The sequence below is a fragment of the Sinocyclocheilus grahami genome, unplaced genomic scaffold (genome assembly GCF_001515645.1).
Source record: "Sinocyclocheilus grahami isolate Dianchi unplaced genomic scaffold, SAMN03320097.WGS_v1.1 scaffold87.1, whole genome shotgun sequence".
NCBI lineage: Eukaryota > Metazoa > Chordata > Actinopteri > Cypriniformes > Cyprinidae > Sinocyclocheilus > Sinocyclocheilus grahami.
Window position 1 is genome coordinate 912,981 of NW_015505266.1, and position 25,436 is coordinate 938,416.

Consider the following 25,436-nt stretch of genomic DNA (forward strand, 5'->3'; position numbering starts at 1 on the left):
CTCCCTTGCGTTGGTCTCTGGGTACAAAACGTAGAGGGATTCCTTATCAGAGCACTTGCTCTGAGATCAAGGCACGTGGCCCGGTGACCGAACAAAGGCATGTGGATGTGGAAAAGCAGGTCAAGGCCTCATGAAGATGTGTTTCTCATTTTCCCTCTTTCTGCTCATGCTAGCGGTAGTATGCCAATTTCTCCACTCAGTGATCAAGGTTCATTTTCACTGTGGTTCATTTTGTTTACCCTGAACTGAAAACAGTATTCGAATAAATAATAGAATGTGGTAAATATTCTGCCTCAAGAGCTGCATGATGTATAATATCTTCATTTTTTTTCTCCAACAGAAAATTATCCTTATGGGATGGTGAAGACCAGGGAATCTGTTGAGAACTAACAGAGAAATAGAGTCCTCATTCAAAGCATGGTAAGCATTTAATTTAATACATACTCATGCATGTAATCAACAGATATTCTCTTTTAGTTAGTCGTGTGAGAACAGCTTTGTGTCATTTCATTTTTTCGTAGAGAGACAGACTTTAAACTATCCCCTCCCACATTGAAATATATCTACCTGTCATGCTTGCAAAGAGCATAATCACCTGTTTTCTTGCATTAGAATTTTCCATTGTTGACAGATGCATTATCTCAGAATGCACAAGCCAGGACTGGCATAATTTGACTCCAGGTCGCTCTCAGGTATGATGGGAAGACCGATCTTTGCTGTCTGCCAGACTGCCCAGAAAGCATACATCAAGGCTGCTGCGTTTCTCGCACTATAACCTCGCTGCAGCTGACATTTAAAAACGTTTTCTGCATTCGCCTGTTCTGACCTTGACTAGTGCAATGACTAATGTGTTGTGACGTCCTTGTAATTTCCTATTAGCTTTTTTTAAGGTGGTGGGGAAATCATCAGATTACTTTGTATGAATCAGTTTGCGATTAGAAAGAGATGCTTCGAGATGCTTTTCTCTCTGACCTTTTAATAAGAACGTCTGATGTTTATATAAAATGACCACTTGTGGTGTCTGTCATGTGCTGTGATTCATTTTTGTGGTTCTTATCACATGCAGTCTCTTATTTCAGTGATAAATCTGCCCTCTCATTTAGTGAAGGGCGATAAAGATAGGATGGATTGAACCTGCTGTTAATCTGTATTGGCCTTTTGTTCACTTGTCTGTTCATTGTCTGAATCGTATTGCTCTTTGTTTGTTGTCTTCTTCTGCACTCACTCTCCTCCCACCCTTACCACTCTCTGCTCTTTTGTCCCAGGTGGATGCGAGTACAACCTGCAGAATGAACCCTCTCAGTGCACTTGGCATCGATCGGGCCAGCCTGATGCGGGAGAGCCTCCATGTTCACGGAGGGATGGTTTATCCACCAGGAATTCGGACCCTGCCGACTGAAAAGGGCTATGTTGGTGACAGGATCCCCGACTTGCTCTACAAACCAGATGTGTCTCTCGACAGCAGAAAGACCGCAAACAGTTACGTTGGACTTTATAAAAGTTCCCCTTCTGGGATTCAAAAGCAGCTGATTTTGCCTGGGACTGGTGCAGATGCTTTAGGGTTGGACAGACGGGTCATACCAGCAGATAAGCCCCCAGAATTGAGTCTCAATGGTGGTTGCAGCTATCTGCGGGTTCCCTGGATGAATCCCTACCATGAAGCTGGAATGTACTCCTTCTTAGACTCCAGTAAATATACTACTTTGAACATGTATAAAGCATCAATCCTGTCACAACCACCACCTTACCTTCCCCAGCATCTGGCCTACCAATCTCTATGTGCAGGAGGCAGTGCAGCTGGTACAGAGCGCTTGTTTTACATGCCCCCCTATCCCCCTGCACCTATATCTTCACCCCTTGCTCCTCCTCTCAGGATCCCCACTGCGACTGTTGCCCCTACTGCACTGTCACCTATGATGCACCACCAGGACAAAACGATACAGAGTATTGGTCCAAGGATTCACCATGAGCCTTCAGCATTTAATCAGCAGACCATACATCAGCAGACCCAGCACCACCACCAGTCACCCGGTGATAGGCAGCACAGCAGTAGTGGAAACAGTGCCAGCAACAGCAAGTCCATCCGGACCCCATCCAGCAAAAACACAAGCAGCACTAGCAGTAATGTTAGCAACAGTAGCAGCATTGGTGTTAGCAGCAGCTCCAGTTCCATAGTCTCAGTAGACTCGTGTCCTTCACTTGTAATGCAGCCACCCCGCCCTACACCACGGCCCTCTCAGCCGCCTGCAGCACCACCACCCCCTCCCCCACCTCTTGTGGATAGCACTATGGATTTCCAAAAGCCTCTGTACAGAAGTCCTTCCTCATCCTCGTCATCTTCACCATCGGTTGCTCACCATGTCTACATTAGCAGCATGTCCAAAGAGCTTCGCTCTCCAATTAGGCCTTCTAGCCAAAAGCCTAAAGCCAAAGAGGCAGCCATGGAGTCCAACAGAGGTATGGGGAATGAAAGAAAGAGCAGCAGCTCTCCTGTTAAGACCTCTTCTGAGAAAACACCTCAACAGGGGCCTATTACCAAAGACCCAGCAGACAAGCCTTTAGACCTGTCTGCCAAAATCATGGACTTTGAAGGACCTACCAATGGGTACCCCCCAAAATTAGAGGCCTTAGCCAAGCTTGGCTATTCCCCTACTGCCCGTTATGGACTTTCCCAAAACAGGGAACTTTTAAAAGAAACTCTTTCTCCATCATCCTCTACAGTAAGCACTTCTTCTAAAACTCCAGAAAGGCCTGAGATAATTAGCACTTTACCATCTTCCTGGGTGGTGCCAAGTCCTGCCCAGACAATCAGCTCTGAGGCAAGTCAAAACAAAGGCTCCAGCATCATCAAGAATAAGAATCTTGAACATGTGGTGCCACAGTCAAGAAGTTCCTCTTGTCCCAGAATTGACAACCAAAACAATGGCTCAATCCCAAGTTCTGCCCCTACTGTCATGACTACAGCATCTCGGCCATCATCTGTCTCACCTTCTCCCAAGATTAATGGAGAATGGCCAAAGTCGGTTTCCAACCCACCAGAAAAGACCCCAACAGCTACAAAGCCCTCAAAGACACTCAAAAAACCCGAAACCCCTGAAATTGGCTTTAAGCCTCAGCAATCACATTTGGAGAATGGACATGCTCCAAGCCACCTCTACATGCCTCAGGGTGAAACTTATCTTCCTCCCAGCTTAGCATATTCTAACAGATATCTCTCATACCCAGTACCCGAGAGTCTTTCCCTTTCCCACTTGCAGTTGTCAGGAAAAGGGCCAGTGTACCCTCATCCAGTTCTGCTTAGCACTAACAATCTGTATTCAGCACGTTTACCACCCAAACCCGGCATCCCATATGGAATCCCACCCAGTCATGGAGAATATCTGACCTACCACGACTCACAAGAAATGATCCATCCACTAATGTCTCCCCACCTGCCCCTGGACCACAAAGTCACTGAACGTCTGGAACTGAGGCACAGACCCCTGGACAAGCCTTGGCATCACGATGAGGCTCCGTACAAGCGCCAAAGCATCACTGACACAGACCCACGCTACAAATCTGAGAGGGAGTCAGAGAGGCAAGTAATTTTGGGCTCAAAGTCTCAGAGCAAGTCTCACACAGTGAATAAAGAGGAGATTGTCTGTATCGACCTGGTCCAAGATGACACAGATGGCAGTCCAGAGCCAGACAAACATAGTGCCGTCAATGCCAAATGCAAAGAGCCAGCTAAGCCAGTCGGCAGTGGGACAGGGATGGGGAATGAGAGTGGCAGTAATTCTGGGGGGAAAGAGCCAGAGCTCATGCAGATTTTGCGCTCCGGCCAACCTGCCGTATCCTGGCCAACTGCTTCAGAGTGGCGGGCAGAGGTATGCAGTCCGCCTCGGCCACAGAAGCAGTCTGACTCTCCTGTGCACAGCCAGAGTGAGGAAAGCTCCTCTGAGCATAGCCCACTACCTGACATGTTGGAAGAGCAGACACTGCGCTGTGCCAGAACCTCCGGCGAAAGGGCTCGAGCTGATGGTGCTGAATTCAAAGTTGATCGGCACCACGCTAATCGACAATATGCGGACCTGGGCAAGGATGTGCCAGAAGATGCAGATTCCCATGAGGATGAGGAGGAAGGACACGGCTTGTCTAAAAGCAAGAGATCCAGCTTGGCCAAGAGAATAGCCAACTCCTCAGGCTATGTTGGCGACCGCTTCAAGTGCGTCACCACTGAGCTGTATGCGGACTCCAGCAAACTAAGCCGGGAACAGCGAGCCTTGCAGGTGAGTTCTGCAATTCATGTATGTCGGTTGGGATGAATAGAGAAGTTTGTGCAGTTTTTGAGCATGTCACATGTCATTGTCACACTTTCAGTTTGAGAAGCATTCAGATCCCTTAAGGTCAAGTAAGAGTGATATAATGTAAGAACACCTCATATATTTTTTGTTCCCTGGTCAACCCTTCATGTACCAGTAGCTGTCATTGAATTAGATAAAGTTCCCAGCCATCCTGAGATTTACAGCTTCTCTTTAAAAATAGCTCAATGACCTTAGTTCCGGCTTTGAACGGGCACCCGTATCTAACTTCTACACTCGGTTATATTGAACGCCTTGCTAATTACAGATCTCCGTAACCCACACTCCCTCTCCTGCTCTCTCTTTCTAGCAGTTTTTGGGCCCCTGCTGTGAATCTGTCAAACAGGCTTTAATGGCAGCAGTTCTACAGTTAGCATGAGAGAACTTGGGTGTTTGTACAAGAGCACACGCACTTGAGTTTGTGGTTCAGTCAACGGCTGAAATGGTTAACACAAAGTGCCGTCTGTGGCTGCTTTGCTCAGTCTTGCAGAAGCTCAGCTGCTGAGTGTTTGTGTGTGTGCGTGCATGCCGTGGCCTTGCTAGCACATAATGCTGCAGGCAACTGTTAACCTGCAGGTGAGCCCTGGAGACCGGTGTGTGCGGGGCATACCAAAACATAATCTCACACTCTTTCCTACACGCTTCCGTCTTGCACTCCATTCCTCTCTTTACACATGCACATCCCTAGGCCCCCACTAGCCATGTGCGTGGTGGCAGCCCTCCCAGCTTAAGTGAAATCCGGCCCATTCTTTCCTGATGGGGAAGATTAGAGTTCTTACCAGCAGCAGCGAACAGAGTGCTCGCCGACTGGCAGAGTCATTAGCGCGCACACACACACATAGTCGCGCAACTGAGGGAGAGCAAGGGAGAGGCTGATGGAAGACAATGCCTAGGCCTGTCACGATAACAACTTTTTGTTATGCGATATATTGCCCCAGAAATAATTGCGGTAAGCGATATTATTGTAATTTTAAAGACCATTTTATGCCACTGAATATATAATCATAATGTAACAGCATAATAATGCAAGAAGGCCTACACACTTCCAAATGACAGCAAACATTTAATTTTTAAGAATATTTAGATCATGGAAATTAAATATCAAAATATTAGATACCTGAATAAATAGTAAATAAACATTTTGTAACAAAAAGTGCAAAGTAACAAGTAGAAAAAAAGAAAAATGCACAAAGATCTTGTTTGAAGATTTTTCCATCTACAGATTTTTCCCTGACCTTCTTTTCTCTGTAAATGAAGGGTGCACACTATTGCTGAAAAACACAATTACTACTTAGCAGTCAGATGTCCGTGTGCACAAAGGCACAGATCCCTAAACAAGACCATATCTGCAGATTCAACTTTTTTTTTTAGTAGAAGCATTTTTAAAATTTGAACTAGCACCTCATGACTACACCACGTTATGTACGAGAAGCTGCAAAAGACACAGGAGCAAGTGGAATGTACAAAACATGGCGACATTAATTTTTAAGTAAATATAATGGGCGATATATTGCGTCACCAAAAATTATTGAGGTCATGTACATATATTGCGCGATAAGTCGATATATTGATTATTGCGACAGGCCTAACAATGCCCTAATTTCAGGTAGCCCACACATTTTGGAAAGTCCTTTTAAATAAGCGCGGTGTGTTCTACACATTTCCACATATCTTACATTGACGTTTCTATCATTTAAAGAAGCCGTAGCATTCTCAACTATATCATGAATTTCCCCATATTTTTGTGTATGAGGGTAAGTTAATGTTTGTTTGCAGATGTGTTAAATTTGTGTAAATATTCAATTCAAATCATTGAAAAAGACATTGAGCCCCATTCTGATTGCTTAGATGGAAGGATTATCACAAGAGGACAGTAATTTAAGTCAACCAGCTGCGTTTTGGGAGGTCAGTTCATTTTATTTTTAAATTACTAATCAGTTGAAATGAGTAACACTTGGTTTTGCGCCCACAGGCAGTTGTGAAGTTAGACTTTATTTCCTTCCTTTTCCCCCTTTCTGAGGGGCCCTGAAAATTGCATGGTCAAATTTGAGTAAAATGAATTCCCTGATTTCACCTATATCAGTTAGTTTTTGTTATAAGTTATTGATATGCATTTGCTGAAATTATTCTAATGCGCTTTAGCTCCTGTTCTACTCTCACTGCAGATTTATTTTATGCAAGTTTTATATTCTGTTTTTTTCCTCTATTTTTGTTGTACTGGAGCACACGAGAGACAGGCTTTACAGCTGGTGCTCGTAACACTGGATCTGGTTTCACGATTGTGCTGTGTGTGTGTGTGTCTGTGTAGCGTGCGATGATGCGTTTCTCTGAGCTGGAGCTGAAGGAAAAGGAGGGGTGTGTGTCGTCTGCAGCGCCCGGACTGGGGAGAGAGCGGGAGAGAGAGAGGGAGCTGGCAGAGAGCCAGCGCAGAGCAGGAGACTGGGAACAAAGCCAGCCAAGCTCCAGGCCCTCCGCAGCCCTTTCGGCCCTCTCCGATCACACCGAGCAGCACAACGGTAAGATGCTCGCACACACACATAAGCGCAATACCTCTCCCGCTCCTGCGCTCCCTTTTATTTTCTTTCTCTTTTCTGGCTATCTTTGTTTCACACTCTGTCTTTTGTGAAACGTCTCTAACTTTCGACTTGGTCGCAGGCTGCCTTTTTTCATGCATTTCACCCATCCGCTCTCACTTTGTCCAATCTCCTGTGATCTTCAGTATCCATCCCAAATTCACAGGCGCTTGCTCTTTCTTCACTCCCCCCTTGTCACTAGGGACGGTCCCTGTGCTGTGGCGCTCCATGCAACAGCGTTAAACCAGCGGAAACGACGTGGTAAACATGGCTTCCGCCACCGCCACCCTCAAAAGGAAGCGCTCGCATAAACATGCACATGCTCTCACTCTCTCCCTCTCTCTCTCTCTCTTTCTGTCTCTCTTTCTGTCTCTCTGCTGTTTTGGCTCTTGTTTTTTCCACTTGAGCTTTGATAATGGCCTAATGCCATCAGATTTCCAAATCAACACTTTGCTGCTATGTGACCTCGCTCTCCCTGGTGGCTTTCACAGAGGCGAGGCGTTTCCTGTGCATGTGGGTCAGAGTGTGTGTGTGTGTGCGTGAACGCTCGCATGTGTGTCAGCCACACGGACAATTAACAGCGCTCTGGATTACATAAACATAGTGCGCTCGTCAGACCGGCAGTTCTTGTGAAGCTTTGAAGGTGAAAATGCTACAGAAAACCTTCTACTCTAGTTTTAAGTTGCCGAACACCATTCTATTTATCAATCAATACAGTTCAAGTAATTGATTATTTTACTTTGTGCGTCCTTTCAGGATGTTTCATGTCCTTCATTCCTCTCTTGATTTTTATGCCCAGTCTGTCCTTCAACATCTCTCTCTCGCTCTCTCAGAATGGCCACATTAACTCTCTCCGGGTGACGCGAATGATGTTACCATGGTGATCTGTTTTGGTTCAGAGTTGCTATGGTGCACACATTGCCATGAATTATGGGATGCATGTGGTGTTAGTCACATGCTTTGTGCGTGTCTGAGAGCCCAGGGCAGGGTGGGCTGCATTCTTACCCAGGCCAGTATAAAAGTAGTTCTGTTCTGCATCGAGGGCGCATTTAATCGAGTCATTTTGTATGCATGATTCCGCACCATTTTTATTAATTTTGTGGAATGTATATTTTTTGGTAAATTTGATAGATTTGGTTTATGTGTGACTTATAAGTTGTCAGCTAGATGTGTAATGTGTAAGTGCATGATTTTAGGACGTGCATGTGATGCTATATATGGTGCGAATGTGTGTGTGTGTGAAAGAGAGAAGCGGGCGGTATGGAGCGTGATCCCCAAGCGCCTGTCTTTGATCTGCGCTGCTGCTCTTAGCTGCCGGGAGACATTCTCAAGGAGCGCTTTTCACTGCCACACACAGAATGGGAGAAAGCAGGAGAGGGGGAGGAGAGAGAGAGAGAGAGGAAGGGAGAGGGAGAGGGAGAGGAGACTCGAGTTGGGTTGCCGCTTGCGCTCTTGGCATGGATGTTTCGGGCTAATTTAAGCTCGCAGAGAGAGCGAGCAAGTGTGTCCCTGTTTGCCGTCTAGCTCCCCGTGTGGGATGGGTGTCGTATAGTTAGCACAAACACACAAGTGTCCAGGGTAGGGGTGGACAGGGTTGTTTTTCTTTCTATCTCTCTCTGTCTACTCTCAGCCTCTACTGATTTGTCGCGCTTCTTTTGAACTTGGAAAAGGTCTTTCTTTGCAAGCCGGTGACGCAGTGTGTCAGACTAACGCAATTGTGTTTGTGTGGCTACGCAGGTGCGACGCCAACATGTGCAAACAACAGAGTTCCCGTGCTCCAGCGGTGCGGCCCACCAGCCGATGTCCCACAGTCCCGCCGAGCAGAGGAGAAGAGAGCGAGGGACGTGAAAGGAGAGGAGGAGGGGTCTGTTGGCACGGCGACGGGCAGGAAACATGCATTGGGTTTGGAACAGAGCCAAGGCCACCCTGATTGCATGCACACCGCAGAAGAGAGAGATGGAGAGAGACGGACGAGAGAAGAGGACGATAATGGCATCGCGGCAAAGAGAGCGAGACTGATTTCAGGTAGACATCCGGGCTGTCTGTCTCTCCAATGTCCTTCAGCATGTCTGTCCTCTTTTTCCGTCTCTTCATCCCATTCTTTCCGCCAGGTCCAAGTAGTGGATGGTCTGCTCTGTCTTTCATCTTATCGCCGACCTCCTGACACATCTCACTCTCTCGCTGCTCTTTTCCCTTTTCCTCTGCTTGCTCCAGCTTTGATCCTTTCGCTGGCCTTTTCGATTCATCTTGATTTGTGTTTATTGCCGTCACATGGTCCAAATAAACACAACTGCCGGGCGTTCTCTGCCCTACTCTCTCTTTGTGCTCAGTCTAAAGGGCGTTTTCAGACATCAAAACAGCCTTTGTATAAATCGCATCGCTTAAACTTGTCCCAGAAAGCTTGTTTTTGTCAGCAAAACGTGGGTGTCTGTTCAGCTCTGTGCTTTCATTTGAAAAGCTATCAAACTGGTGGGTGTTTGTGTTCTAGAAGGAAACAACTCTGTTAACAATTGGAAAACAATTCCTGCTCTAAGTGCGCAACCCTTTGTTTATACTTTGCACTGACACAAGTGAACATCGCTAAATGCAGCTGTAAATGGGTTGCAGTGCATTGTGGAGATGCATTACGATCCAATTCTGGGGATGCATTGTGAACTTTTGGTGGTCAGAGATTAGGGTTGTGACGGTGAGGAAATTTTCTCACCGGTTAATCGACATGTGACAACACCGGTATCACCGCGGGGGCGTTACCTCTTTTCCTCGCTTTCCTTCGCTTTTAAATAACTTGTAAAAGATGCTTGCGCATTTTACTTTCACTTTAAAATAGCGGCAATTCGGCGTAAAGCAATTGTTAGTTTTTAGTTCATTTGAATTTGCCCTCTTTTCCTCGCTTTCCTTCACTTTTAAATAGCTTAAAAGTGCTGTGCACATTTTACTTTCACTTTCGAATTAGCGGCAATTCGGCATCAATTGCTTGAATGCAAAAACAAAATACTACATCAAACTCACTTTAGCCTATATATAAAACAGGACTTTTATTAACAAAACGAATAAAAAACACCATGCTATAGGGCAGGCTATGCCTAATATAAAATAACAAATAACTTGCATAAAGTTTAAATAGGTATACAAAACTGGAAATAGGCTAAGTAAACATGTATAATATATAACCAAATAAATAAGAAACGTAGAACGTTTATTAGCAAAACGAGTAAGAAAGCTTGGAGGCACGGCATACACTTTGATGTAAAAAAATAAAATAAATGACACACAGTTTAAATAAAGTAAAAATCAGCAAACAATGTGGAACCAATTAAATAAGAAACTAATGTTTAAAAAAACTTCCAAAATCATCTTCGATAAACGGCAAAAGTCAACAGGCTTTTCAAAATACAAAATATTGCCAAACAGGTGCTTTTGCATCTCGTTTCGAAACTAAATCATCCACCATCGTCTTGTCTGTCTCACCTCACCTCACTCTTCTTGTCAGTCAGCTCGACCCGCTCTCCTCACTGGAGAAATGAAATCTGATCTGTGATGCGACTGTTGTTCGGCACGCTGCATTGAGCAGCCACGTTCAGTTTTTAATAGTAGTGTATTCTTTTACTGAACTAAATTATTTTTATTACTATAAAAAATCTAAACGACGGTGGGGGTCGGTGCCGCGGTGGGCAAGTGACATAATCGTATTACCGTCACCACCGTCTATCGTGGCAAGCCTATCAGAGATGTCTATGGCTGCAGAGCATTTGTAACCTAATGCATCCTAAATGTGTCAGTCAAGCAACAACTTATGATTCATATAACCACAAACTTATGCCAGAACAAGAAATTTGGGCACAGTTTAGTACGCAATGTGTGTAGTCACAAACAGTGTTGGGAGTAACTAGTTACATGTAATGGAATTACGTAATTTAATTACAAAATAAATGTAACTGTAATCGGTAAAATGTGTAATTAAATTAGAGTTACTTATGAAAATGTTAATGATTACAAAAGGGGTTACAGCTGAATGTTTTCTCACACATATACAGTAGGTTTGACTGATTTCTTTCTCAAATTGCATTGACTGCTTTAAAATATGAGACACCAATGTTTCAGGAGTTTAGGACACAGAATATGACACATGCTGATTTGATAACCATTTTATTTCGTATTTGGGTTTGTGTATGCTTTATTTTTTTAAACAGTTTTTTCCAAAGCATTGTTAGATGCCAGTGTTTCATGTTCATAGCTATGCAAAGATTTCATTTCAAATTTATTAAACTATCTTCTGATTTTTAAATCTGTATTTAACCTCAGAATGTTCTCAAAGTAAAAACAGGTGTTAAAGTCTGATTTTGTGGTGGCTGTGTTTTAAAATTTAATTATCATCTTAATTCAAGTGATAAAGGATTTTGAAGTCCGACAGTAATTAGTGTTGATTACTACTGTAATGTTAACCCTGCCTACTTTAAATGTTTCAAAATGATTAACACTTGAAAACATTTGTTAGAAATTTAGAAAAGTAGGCTACTCCAAAAGTAATGAAATGTAATCAGTTACATTTCTTTAATAAAGTAATAGAAATAATTACACTATTTATTACATTTTAAATAGGGTAACTTGTAAAGTTTCCAAAGTAACCTTCCCAACACCGGTCACAAATTCTTTGATTTGAGATGCATAGTAAATCCAGGTGTATCCAGCAAATCGTCCCAGCTGACCACTTAAGATCGGATCATCCGAGCTGAATGTTAATACAAGGTATAAACGGATTGCTTCTATCTCTCTCCACAGATGTGTGGCCGCAGCCCTCCGAGCAGGAGGTGAAGAATCTGAAGGTGTGTATCGAGTTGACGGGTCTTCGGCTCAGTAAGCCCCGCCACCTCCATAATCTCCAGGAACTGTGGGATAGACAGGGGCTGCTCAACCATGACAGGCCGCAATTCGGAGCTCCCAACATGGGTTTGTCTCCCACATCCAAAGCCTCTCTTCCACAACTCCAAACTGCCAGGAGGGAAAAGCTTGACTCTTGTCCCTCAGAGGTCACGCGAGTCACCCACAGTGCCCCTGCTGTGGATCGAAAGGTCAAAGCGAATGGATTTGAAGAGAAGGGGGTGAAGAGGAAAGCAGAAGTGGAGAAAGGCTGGACTAAGGACCAGCTGGAATACGCGGAGTCCAACACAGGTACACCTTCCCATTTTGTCTCATTTAGATGCACGGTTGTAAGTGGAGAGTGAAGCATTCTGGGTAGAACAGAGAAGCCTGTCTGTGAAAATCTTTAGAGGACATTTATGTCAAGAGGACCACAGACTTAATGGCAAGGGACAACGGAGTAAATTGGTTTTGTAGTCTGTTATGCTGTTTTATTTGCATTACTAAACAGTTTCCTCATTTAGCCATGCACAAACCATTCAGGTAAAGAATACCGCTACACAGAGTGTGGTTTCTTATGCACCACAAACTACATACTACACCCTACAGATGGCTTACATACTACACTTCATGCCCTATACCCTACATTTGCCTTACATACTGCATCTCTACGTCCTATGCATTGCACTCTACACAATACAGTCTATGTAGTATCTATCGTCGTAGGGTGCAAACTACATCCTACACCCTAATTTATGCTCTGCACACTACCTTTTACGCCCCGTTTCTTGCAAACTATTCCCTACACCCTAAATATTATGGCCTCACATCCAACATAGATTACAGGCCATAGAGTACCGAATACATATTGTGTTTTACACAATACATACTACAATCTGTATCCTTAAAACTACATATTATGGCATACAATCTACACACTACAAGGCTTACACACTACACTTTACATGGTATACACTACACCCTACTTACTAATTAATGCCTCCTATATACTACAATCTATACCCTACATATATATATACTACATCCTACACACTATACCTTTTAATACTATGCAAACTGAGTTCTTTCACAGTACATACTATAGTCAACATACTACACCCTACCTCCTATATGTTTTGTCTTACGCAATACATACTACACTCTGTATCCTTTAAACTACATACTATGGCATACAAGCTTCTCATATCTAGTATAGTACACACTACACTTTACATGGTATACACTACACCCTACTTACTACGTAATGTTCCCTATATATACATGTATACCACATCCTACATACTATATACTATTTCTATACTATACAAACTACGTCCTTTCACATACTAAATTCTGCATATTACGCCCTACATACTACACCCTTTTTCTTTCTATTGGCAGGTCTGTAAATGGTGCTCTAAGCTAAGACTAAGTCTCATTAAGTTATGCAGGTTAGAGAAGGACCCAGAAGGAGAGAACTGAGTGGGGAGACACAAGCAGCGTGAACAAATGAGATGCAAAGAGAAAGGGAACGAACGGCTGTTAGAAAGCAGAGGGAAAGGGTGGAAGAGAAGGAGTGAAAGAGATGAAAAGAGGATATGGAGCGCTGAGGGGAGAACTGAGGTGAAAGACGAGAGCGAGGCAGTAGGGAGAGGCAGATTAGAGGAAAGCAGAGCACGTCGCCCTGTGTCTGTGACTTTGGGATAGCAATAATGATTCTTGTTGATTGACAAGCCATGCTCGCTCGCACGCACACACACTCTCAGGCGCTCGCTTCCTTGTTGGTATAAAAGCATCGCAGAGAAAGTGCATGCCGCAGAGTAATGAGCCATGAGATTCCACAACTGTGCAAATAACAATGTGTGTGTGTGTGTGTGTGAGGCTGCCCGTCAGGATCTTGGCTGCTGGATATTGTGCTGGGGTTCTGTCAGAAGGATTAGAGAGCAGCAAGATGAGAGACGAGACTCTTTATCTCATTCTATCCCTCACTCTGTGCGTGTGAGTAATATGGTCCTATACATATGCATCTTGGTTTTACTCAAGCTGAGAGATGGTTTGCTAGTTAATGCATTATTGTGTGTGTGTGTGTGTGTGTGTTTGCCCAGTTGCGTGCTAATGGGAGGCTAATATCCCCCAGATGTCCCTGTCAAAATCCGTCTCCCACCGCACACACACATGCTCTCGCTCTTCAGCCGAGGGAATTCGTACATGCACGCAGGCTCATTTGTGTCGCCTATGACAAGGTGTGAGAGACAAGACACGCATGCCAGTGATGCACGACTCTCCGCTGTAAGCCCCAGGGTGTGTGTGCGCGTTTTTAGCGCACTGCTTTTGTTCTGTTGATTTTTAAAGACATTAAGGTCTTTGCTCCCCTTTTGCTAATTGAGTGATTCACTTAGGTTGCAGAGCACGCACACTTTTGTGCGTGTATGTGTGTGCGTGTGGGATAGGTGCAGTGAATCCGGTCTCAAGGGTTCTCAGGGTAGGACTTTAATTAGCCTGTTGAAGGAGAGGAGCACTTTACGCAGGTTTGAACAGTTTGCCCATGAGGATGTGTTCTTGTGCGCAAATGCGCACACACCAAATGCGAACAGTTGCACAATTGGTGGTCTGCATGTTGAAGGTTCTCTAAGGTGCTTTTTTCTCGGGCCGATCTATTAGATCTGCCAGCTTCATCTACCAAACCAAATCACTGCAGAGGCCGCTGATGTGTAATGGATCTGATTTTGTGGTGAGGATATGATTTGCGAATTTACTGTTTGTGTAAACTTGTGCATGTTTGTGAATATTGGTAGTAGTGGTCAATTTTGGGAATTTTTTTTTTTTAGTTTAGACAATATCTAGATAGCAGAGTGGGGGATATTTCTGCAGTAGTTTTTGTGGTTGCAAATTGAAACATTGTTACATGTTTTTGGTGGTAGGCAAATTTTCACCAAGAATGTGAAGATCTTTTTTTTTTCTTAGTGAATGTAAAAATGTATGCAGTATTTACTCCAATTCATCAGTTGGTAAACAAAACTTGTACATTTTGTATACAAATTATTTTTCTTATTTTACTAAAATTGCAAAAGTTTGACAAAATTAGCAAAAATTCTACCAAATTTGATCAAATGAATGGAAAGTTTTAATATGTACTGTTATGTAAACAATATGTATATGTAAACAAACTTATCTTGTTTCTATATTTTTATATTATTTATCTGTTAATAAGCCTGTGAGAAAGTTTGTTAGCAAAAATCGCCCAAATTTGTTATCGCCCAAACTTGATAATTTGATACTTGGCCTGGCATATATATATAAATATATATATATATATATATATATATACTGGTATATATAACAGTTGCACAATTGGTGGTCTGCATGTTGAAGGTTCTCTAAGGGGCTTTTTTCTCGGGCCGATCTATTAGATCTGCCAGCTTCATCTACCAAACCAAATCACTGCAGAGGCCGCTGATGTGTAATGGATCTGATTTTGTGGTGAGGATATGATTTGCGAATTTACTGTTTGTGTAAACTTGTGCATGTTTGTGAATATTGGTAGTAGTGGGCAATTTTGGGAATTTTTTTTTTTAGTTTAGACAATATCTAGATCGCAGAGTGGGGGATATTTCTGCAGTAGTTTTTGTGGTTGCAAATTGAAACATTGTTACATGTTTTTGGTGGTAGGCAAATTTTATTTTACACTATTTACTCAATTCACCAAGAATGTGAAGATCTTTTTTTTTTCTTAGTGAATGTAAAAATGTATGCAGTATTTACTCCAATTCATCAGTTGGTAAACAAAACTTGTACATTTTGTATACAAATTATTTTTCTTATTTTACTAAAATTGCAAAAGTTTGACAAAATTAGCAAAAATTCTACCAAATTTGATCAAATGAATGGAAAGTTTTAATATGTACTGTTATGTAAACAATATGTATATGTAAACAAACTTATCTTGTTTCTATATTTTTATATTATTTATCTGTTAATAAGCCTGTGAGAAAGTTTGTTAGCAAAAATCGCCCAAATTTGTTATCGCCCAAACTTGATAATTTGATACTTGGCCTGGCATATATATATAAATATATATATATATATATATATATATACTGGTATATATATTGCTATTTATATTTTAATTATATGTTATATTTATATATATATTGGTATATATACACCAATAAATGTATGGTGTTTGGTAGTTGGTAGTGTGTGTTTTTGTTGGCTATGTGGTCTTCTGTCTTTGGCGTCCTCTGTTCTTGCTTGCATGCGTGAGAGAAATTTACTGTGTGGTGGGGCTCTCGCTGGCTTTGTGTGTGTGTGTGCGCGACTGAATGGGGGATATGATGAATAATGGAACAGATGTGGAGCGTGCTCGGTTTCTCTCTCTCCCTCTCTCGGCCTTGCGCTCACCCTTTCATCGTCTCTTTCCCTCGCTGCTGCATTTCTCTCTATTCTTCCACTTTCACGTCCGTCCGTCATTTCTCCTTTTCTGTTCGCTGTTGCTTCCCTTTTCATTTGATTTCCCTCTCTTATCTTGCTCTTCCTTTCATGTTTTCCTTCTTTTTCCTTCTGTCCTTCTCCGCCGGTTGATGTTATCGCTTAAACGTGCCTCTCTTGCTTGAGCTCTGGTCACGTGATGCAAAATAGAAAGCAGGCGAAGGAAAGGATGCATCAGTTTTTGTAAATCTTTTCGTCCTTTGTCCGTCCCTCATAAGGCGGTCAGCCTGCTGCTGTTCATTCTACTGCTGTCAGTCTGATTTACCTAATGAGACTTTAAGGAAGCTTCTGTCAGTTTGATATTTGTGTGTTGCCCGTGATGAAATATCTTGCAAACGCACAAACCGTAAATCCCAAATTTGTGTTCTTGCTATTTATCTTTGTTTTGTTTCCTTCCAGTTATATTTTCTGTGAAATTAGTTATTACAGAATTTACAATTAAAAAGTTGTTAATATGTTCATAGAATCTGCAGCTACAAAATTCTGTAGTATTTATTTTATTATTTTGACAACACATTTGCACTGCAACATTTGCATTTTACGTATCTCCCACCCTTTGAATGTTCATTAAATATTTTGACATTTATCTCATTCAGCTGAATTTTTCATTCTACTGTAATATTTTCAGTAAATTTTAACATATTACATAATTCTTACGTTACGTTAAAAGCCAACTCTTTTAATCTCTCTCTTTCTCTCTAGCAGTTCCTGTTCTCTCTCACGGCTTTTGTGCCGATACCATGCGGAAGTTTTCCTCCTCGATTCCATCTCACCTCTCAGAAAAACGGCAGCGATTAAAGGAGCACCGCAAGTCACTGGGACCCTCCTTGCCCTCTCTGGACCCCGAAGGCACCTTCCCATCTCGTTTGCGCTGGCACGGTGACCCTGAAAAGCCAAAGGGCAAGCGGCAATGCAAGACCAAGCACCTCGGCCAACAGGAGCGCAGGATGCTGTCGCAGTCGACCAATGAGGAGTGTCCTGAACTCAGCCCTGCCCACCAACACAAGGTAAGTGCGGAGGCACATGTCGGTGCGATCACAGAAGGTCGAGGTGCTCGTTTATCTGCACAAGAACGTCCTTTCTTTGTTTGTGCGAGAGAGGCTAGCGGTGCTCTTTGCTTTGACTCACAACCCAGGCGTTCTCCCCGGGCTCAGTGAGGAACCGTTTAAAAACATGTCTCCAATCACAACAATGTTAATCATCCCAATTAGGGAAGCACCGCGGCTCTCTGGGACGGCTCAACGGACACGGGAGGGGGTCATAGCGTGTGTGTTTAGAGTGCGGTTGCTTTGACCTCCTCTCGTGCTGAAAGGCAGACTCTCAGTGGAGAGACGTAAGCGAGGGGGAGGGGAGAAGTGAAGGCCGGGTCAGAATCTGTTCTCTTTCTCTCTCCGTCAAGGAAAATGATTCCCCAGTGAACTCTCTGTGCATTCTTTAAATAACACCGCCTGCGTTCTCCCCGCACGCAGATGTAGCGCACAGTCGCACACACACGTAGCCTGCGTTCTGCAGCCGAACACAAAACACACACACCTAGAGTCCACAGCGTTTACAGCAGACAAACGCCCTCCTATGAAAATATTATGTAGGTGTTTACACAATACAGTGTGTGCGGGTTTACTTGGTTTGCAATGTGAACTACTTTTTCCGAAACCTGCCTTTGGGGACATATGGGATGTCCTCAATTGGGAAAAATGACTCATAACAGTTTATGTCAAGTGGTTTGCTGAAATGTGTATATTTTTCCTTTACCTTTTTTGTTTTATCTTTTTACTTAAAAAAAAAAATAATTAGGATTATTATTTTTATAATAATGCACATATTTCTTATAATTCTTCCTATTATTAATATTATAAGTATAAATACGATCAGTATTTATTATAATTTTTATTACATTTGATAAAATAATGAAACCGTTTAATAGTGATAAAAATTTAGTTGTTGTTATTATATACATTTATTCTAACTCTTCTTAAAATATATATATATATATATATATATATAATATATAAACATTTATTATGGTTATTATTATTATATACATATTTTCTCTTTCTTATAAATATATTTATGATTGTTGTTGATAAATAATAATGTATTAGGATTTATTATTATTACTATTAAATTGATCAAATAAGGAAACAATTAATAATAATAATTTATTATTATTATATACACATTTTTCGCATTCTTATTGTTATTATTAATAAATAAATATTCATAAAAATATTATAAATCTATCTATCCATCCATCTACCTACCTACCGGTGTATATATATAAAATATTTTAGTAGTCGGATTAATCTTGGTCTGTCTAATCTGTATGTCCTCATTCAGACAAACAAGAAAATGCCAATTGTCATATTTTAAAGAGACTTGTTTTCTTTGTGTTGTTACGGACCAAGCAGAGTGTGTGTGTGAGTGTGTGTGTTTACTCTGACAGCTGCTGCGCTGTGGAACTCCTGTGGGGTGGGTGGAGTTGGCTTTTGCACTCCCACTCAAACCTTTCTCGCTCTCATTCATTCCCGTGCTTTCGCAGACGCGCTGTTTTTCGCACTTTCTCCGTCGCGTCCTTGCTCTTTCTCTGTCGAACCTGAAAACCTTAACCCTTCGCACACCGTCTCTGATCTTGTATTCAGTCTTTTTTGAGTTTAGTTTTTGGTGTTTTTGCAACACTGCAGTGTTCCTGAAGACAACTTGAAATGGCATTTGCAGCACATTTATCTTTCGCAATATTGCATGATTTATCAATGAAACTGAATATTTATAATAAATATTGCTGCATTTACCCATCAAAATTTGATTGGGTTACTCTGTTAATTGGATTCTGTGAAGGAGTGCCGCAATGCTTTAGCAACGTTCTAGGAATGTTCTAGCAACGTTATAGCACTCTACGGTTCAGGTTTTCTCCACGTCTTTTTTAGAAGCAAAGAATGCTATTATTATTTCGCTTAAGTTTATTAGTAGAATAATGTGCATTGATGAATTATTGGTAATAAGACTAGCGACTTTTATTATTTATTAAAATACCAATTTCATATTGTCTTTAAATATCGTAGAATATCTCTCCGGTGTTCAGTATTTTTGTAATGCAACAAAACCTGCACTGATCTCATTGTTTAGTAGATTCCGTGCTGTTCTGGAATTTGACAGTATTCCACAGTTCTAGAATACGGTGGTTCTGCAGGTTCTGGAATGGCGCGGTGTTCCGTGCCCAATTTGGGCAGATTAATGGGGAGCTGGATTAGTTCCGGCAGTGAGTCTGAAAGGACTGGCACGGAGAACAGGAAATGAGCGATTACTGCTGCGAGCGCATGATTTCTCTCCTTCCCCAGCCCCCCCTTCTCTCTCGCTCCGCAGCGGTGCCTTGAATTCCATTAAAAGGGAAAGTTTCTTATTGCATTTTACGGAGCATTTTTTAGCATTGAGGCAGTGGTGCTGTTCCAGAATAGAACACACTTTTGTGGTGTCGGAATCAAGCTAGTTTTACGCTTAGATCCCCCCCCCCCTGTTTTTCCCATCTGCTATTTTCCGCTTTTCTCTCGTTCTGCCTATAACGTGCATCCACATGTGTCTGTGGGTTTGTTTTCTCGCAACTAGGGATGTCACGTTCCATTGTGCTCCATTCCTTGCTGTGTGTTTGTGTATTTTGTAAGTTTTGTGCTTGAAGTGGCCAGGCGGTTCCATCACCACTGCATGCTTTGACACACACACACGTTTGTAGTTCCCTTCCCCCAATGTCTCTTGTTCACTTGTTTGCGTTTTTCACCTCCCTTTGGCTCTCAAGCCGAGTTTTACTGCAACACACACACACTTTTTCATTACATTCAGCCAGCGCTGACGTCTCTCTTGCGTTACGATGCTGCTTATTTACACTTGTGTTTGGTTGTTGCCTCCCTCTTTTATGACTCAGACAAAACTGGCCTTTGTGTGCTGATTGAAACCTATCGTTAGTGTGTGTGTGTGTGAAAGACTCTCATATTCTGCTGCAGTTGCTAGACTCTCTCGGTAATTCTGCTCTCAGGCAGAATGGCTCTTTGCCATTAAGGTCCAATCAGTGATCTGACAAGTGCTCTCCGTAATCTCCACGTTAATTAATCATTCGGCTGAAGGTGCTAAACACGCGCTGTTTTAAGCCATTAGCCGCCCGTTTCACGCACCTCCCGATGTCTCGTTGCCCAAACCAACGCCCGCCATTAACGGCCCACAGAAATGGAGGGTAATTTTTCTTCATATCTAACCACAAAAAAAGGCTGACAGTTCTCACAGAAAATAAAGAATTTGCATTTTGTACATTTTGCATTTTGTTGTTTAAGTTGACGTTTAGATTTTAACCCAGTTTTTTCTTTAAATATTTCTAGTAGCTAATAGCTAAACTGTTTATGAATAGCTAAACTATAATTTTTATGAATAAATAAACCTTATTTAAGAAAATATAAACTGTTTATGAATATGAATAACTAAATGCCGTTTACGAAGAGCTATATTGTTACTAGTAGCTAAACACTTTGACAATTTATATTTAGCTAAACTGTTTATAGATTTTTCTTCATATCTAACCACAAAAAAAGGCTGACAGTTCTCACAGAAAATAAAGAATTTGCATTTTGTACATTTTGCATTTTGTTGTTTAAGTTGACATTTAGATTTTAACCCAGTTTTTTCTTTAAATATTTCTAGTAGCTAATAGCTAAACTGTTTATGAATAGCTAAACTATAATTTTTATGAATAACTAAACCTTATTTAAGAAAATATAAACTGTTTATGAATATGAATAACTAAATGCCGTTTACGAAGAGCTATATTGTTACTAGTAGCTAAACACTTTGACAATTTATATTTAGCTAAACTGTTTATAAATAGCTAAACCTTGTTTAAAAATAGCTAAACTGTGTGTGCAAATAGCTAAACTGTTTTTTTTTATTCAAGGAACAATAACATACAATATGAGCTAAACTGTTCTTCACTGACAGATAAACTATGAACTGTGTACTATATGAGAACTATGAACTATATGTAAAAAATACTGATATCTAAATTGTTTACAAATAGCTAAAGTGTATATGAATAGCTTACCCTTGCATATGCATAGCTAAATGTTTACGAATAGCTCAATATTTCACTAATAGCAAAACTGTGACACATTTGTAAATTGTATATGTAATTGCTAAACAATTTAAAAATAGCTAAACTGTGTGTACAAGAATAGCTAAACGGTTGTTTACTAATAGATAAACGAATCGTAAGCGAATATCTAAACTATTTTTACAAATATCTACATTTTCTGAACAGAGATGTTTTTATGAATAGCTGAACAGTTTATATTTAACTTCGTTTCATTATTCATTAGGGCTGCCCCCTAATAGTCGACTAACCATTAGAGAAGAGGATTGGTCGACCAAAATTTAATTAGTCGCAGAAAAAAAAAAAAATAGCTAAACTGTGTGTACAAGAATAGCTAAACGGTTGTTTACTAATAGATAAACGAATCGTAAGCGAATATCTAAACTATTTTTACAAATATCTAAATTTTCTGAACAGAGATGTTTTTATGAATAGCTGAACAGTTTATATTTAACTTCGTTTCATTATTCATTAGGGCTGCCCCCTAATAGTCGACTAACCATTAGAGAAGAGGATTGGTCGACCAAAATTTAATTAGTCGCAGAAAAAAAAATTCCACACGAAATCAAGTAGTCCGTGACGGACAAATCGTTAACGGCTGGTCTGTGTGGTAATATAGTACATCGGGCAGGACATCCATATGATCACCTAACATTCATCGACCTCAAATATGGCTTATTTGAAATATGTATGTAGTAGCAACTTAACATGGCAGCTCAATCTAATGTTAGCCTAGAAAAAAGTGCGCAGTTCATGTGTTTGTGCGTAGTGTGGAAGCTGAAGCGCGCTTGGGCTACTGCATGACAGATGGAGGCGCCGGTGCGATCATTTGCTTTTAAAATACGTCTTAATTTTTGGTCATACAGATAAGAGTAATGCATCTTTTGTATCTGTAAAAACTGTACGTTTATTCGTGTGCACTCAGAATAACAATGAAACGTTGCGCTTTTGTTAAATAGCCTAATTAAAGCAAACAGGATGCGCTTTCTGCCGTCTCGGTCTGCGAACTTGAGCACGTCAGTTCGAAACTCCATGTATGCTTGCCTTATTACAGACATGAAAAATATATCTATAGAGAGTGAAACTTTTAAATGAACCTATTCAAATGGAAAACAAATATTCTCAGATTATGTAATCCGTATGAAACATGCATACAGGCGCATACTGCAGAGATGACGAGTCGGTGTCGCCTCTTAAAGGGGTCATATGATGCTGCTAAAAAGAACATTATTTGGTGTAATGAAATGCGTTTATGCAGTTTAAAGTTAAAAAAACACATTATTTTCCACATACTGTACATTATTGTTTCTCCTCTATGCCCCGCCTTTCTGAAACGTGTACATTTTTACAAAGCTCATTGGTCTGAAAAGCGAGGTGTGCTCTGATTGGCCAGCTATCCAGTGTGTTGTGATTGGCCGAATACCTCAAGCGTGTGATGGAAATGTTACGTCCCTCACCATACTGTGATGCCCTGTCCGGCCGGAGCGAAGATTCAAAAACTTGAAAACCCATTATAAACGAGGCATTTATTGCATCCAGTAGGTACATAATTATGGATTATAATGACTTGTACTGTCTTTTTACCGTTGCGTTGCATCGTGCCGCGTAAACATAGAATCATGTCTGCATTTGTGATCGGAGAAATGACAAACTACAAACACTACTCTACACTGCCCAAAACTTGCGTTTGAATCATCAGTGGTTAATTCTTTAAATGAAAACGTACTTACAGTCTGTGAGTCAGAACAGACAGAACATTGTAGTCTACTCTTCGAGGATCAGGAAACAGTCCTCCATAAAATGTGCTGCACACATCTGAATATTTGGAAAAAAAAAAATGACCCCTTTAAACCGAAAACAGAAAGCACAAGTGTAACAATAAATTATTAAAACGTTAATGCAGTGTACTTGCTGTTTTTCCCTAACAGATTCATAATTATATTTGCCGGTGCGATGTGGCAAGCCTTTTTTGCGTGCTCTTGAGCGCTTATTAGGCTATGTAGGCAATTAAATGCTCATTATTATGATTTATATGGTTTATTAATAAAAGTGCGACTAATAGTCGACTAATGCTTAAAATGAACGACTACTAGTCGACCAGAAAAATCTTTAGTCAATTCATAGTTTAGTTTTTGTTTACTAGCTACTAGCTAACATTTTTACGAATTGCTACATTGTTCTGGTTATAGCAAATCGGTCTGTGTATAAACACCAACTATTTACGAATAGAATAGCCAAACGGTTTAAAAATATGCCTAGCTAAACTGTGTGTATGAATGTTAAACTGTTCTTCGCTAATAGATAAACTAACAAACTAATACCAAAAATATTTTTTACTATAGCTAAACTGTTTACGGATAGCTGAACTGTATTTTAATAACATCCAAACTATTTTTTTTTTTTACTAATAGCTAAACAGCTTTTTTGCCTAATGAGCTTTTCTCCCAGATTGCAGAGAGCAAGAGTGTTCCGCTCGCGGTGGATTTTCTCGAACGCTTGTCGAGAGCGTGGGCTCTCGTTACCGCTGAGTCTCAGGGCTTTGTGATTTTCCCCGCTGGCGCTTGGGGTCTAATTCTGCTCTAATGGCTTTATAAATGCGCTTGGTGACATCGGTTAAAGGAGGCTGTTCTCGCGGGGCTGTGCGTGCGCTACAGATACGGTGGGGGAGCGCGCAGCGGAGGGCACTCGGCGCCGATCCGTGCGGCATGTGTGTGTGTGTCAGAGGAAGCGAGATAAAATGTAATCCTTCCCACCCTGTATTCCTAATTTTTCTCTCTCTCTCTCTCTCTCTCTCGCTCTCTCTTTCTCTCGATCGTTCGTTCTCCTCCCTCTCTACACCCTCACGAGGGCCCTTAGCAGGTGAGGACAGACCTTCCGTCCGCGTGTGTTTTTTTCTGTCAGTCGACAGCGGCTTGTTTTTCTAGTCTTAGTTCGTTCCGTCCCCCTCCTTTCCCCTCCTGCGCTCCTGCCTCAGACAGGAAGCCGCTCTGTGTGTGTGTGTGTGTGTGTGTGTGTGTGTGTGAGAGAGAGATAAGCCGCAAGCAACGCACTGAACTGCCAGCTCTCGCTCTCTCTCTCTCTCCCCCACTGTGTGTGTGTGTGTGTGTGTGTGTGTGTGTGTGTGTGAGAGATAAGCCGCAAGCAACGCACTGAACTGCCAGCTCTCGCTCTCTCTCTCTCCCCCCCACTGTGGTTGTGTGTGTGTGTGTGTGTTAAGCCACGAGCAGCTCCGCGGCGCTGCCAGAGCTCGGAAATATGACATGACTGCGCGGCCGAGCCTTTCAACACAGACCGCGGCAGCTGCTCCGTTTGTGTGTGTGTGTGTCTCAGAGCGCTAGAGAACGACAGTTCACACACTTAAACGTGGCACTCCATCTCGGTCCCAGCGCAACTGCAGTAAACATGCAAACGGCACGTATTTTTGCGCGCGCTCTCGTTTCCATTTTCTCATGGGCTCGCACCTTCAAAACAAACCGTTCTTGGCTTGATGAAACTCCCGGGCGCCTTTGAGCGGTTCTCTCTCTCTCTGTGTGTGTGTGTGTGCGCGCGTGTGATTGAGTCATTTTGGCTTGCATTTCAGGCATTAACCGAAAGCAAGTGGAAAAACCTGCGTGTTTTCCACAGTTGACTGCATGAGCGTGACCGCTGGTCAGGCTGTCCGTTCAAGGCCGCGTACTAAGGATTCCGTGCAAGAGGAAATTTTGATCTAGATGACGACCGCAAAACAGTCTGTGACCTGAAATAACCCTGTCGCATGCATTGACTGCAACCTAATCCGATCTAAATTCCCTCTCAGATTATTTGCAGTCTGCATATTTTTTGGGGGAAAAAATAAGGAAAGTTTGAGGTTGAGTTTATTTAAAGGCATAGTTCAACCCAAAATTAAAGCCCCCCCCCCCCCCCCCCACAACCCCCCCATCCACTCAAACAGAGTCATCAATGTTGTTATAGACACCTATTGACTGGTCAAAAAGAAACGTACGCACTCATCGGGAATACAAAAGAAGTCATAGTTTGGAACGACTTGAGGGTCAATAAATTATGACAGAATTC

The 25,436-nt window shown here is 41.8% G+C and overlaps 1 protein-coding gene across 4 annotated transcripts in view; it reads left to right on the forward strand.

Moving 5' to 3' along the window:
- LOC107586940 (BCL-6 corepressor-like) overlaps positions 1-25,436 on the forward strand; it is a 44,531-nt gene that overhangs the window by 7,780 nt on the left and 11,315 nt on the right. Inside the window, exons 2-9 of one of the 4 annotated variants that reach the window (XM_016274503.1) lie at positions 341-420; positions 613-692; positions 1,266-4,268; positions 6,189-6,245; positions 6,649-6,856; positions 8,651-8,938; positions 11,693-12,082; positions 16,961-17,265. In XM_016274503.1, the coding sequence (XP_016129989.1) occupies positions 1,290-4,268; positions 6,189-6,245; positions 6,649-6,856; positions 8,651-8,938; positions 11,693-12,082; positions 16,961-17,265 (4,227 nt within the window). In that variant the 5' untranslated portion in view covers positions 341-420; positions 613-692; positions 1,266-1,289. The remainder of the gene's footprint in view (positions 1-340; positions 421-612; positions 693-1,265; positions 4,269-6,188; positions 6,246-6,648; positions 6,857-8,650; positions 8,939-11,692; positions 12,083-16,960; positions 17,266-25,436) is intronic. The other 3 variants (XM_016274501.1, XM_016274502.1, XM_016274504.1) reach the window with 3 other exon arrangements.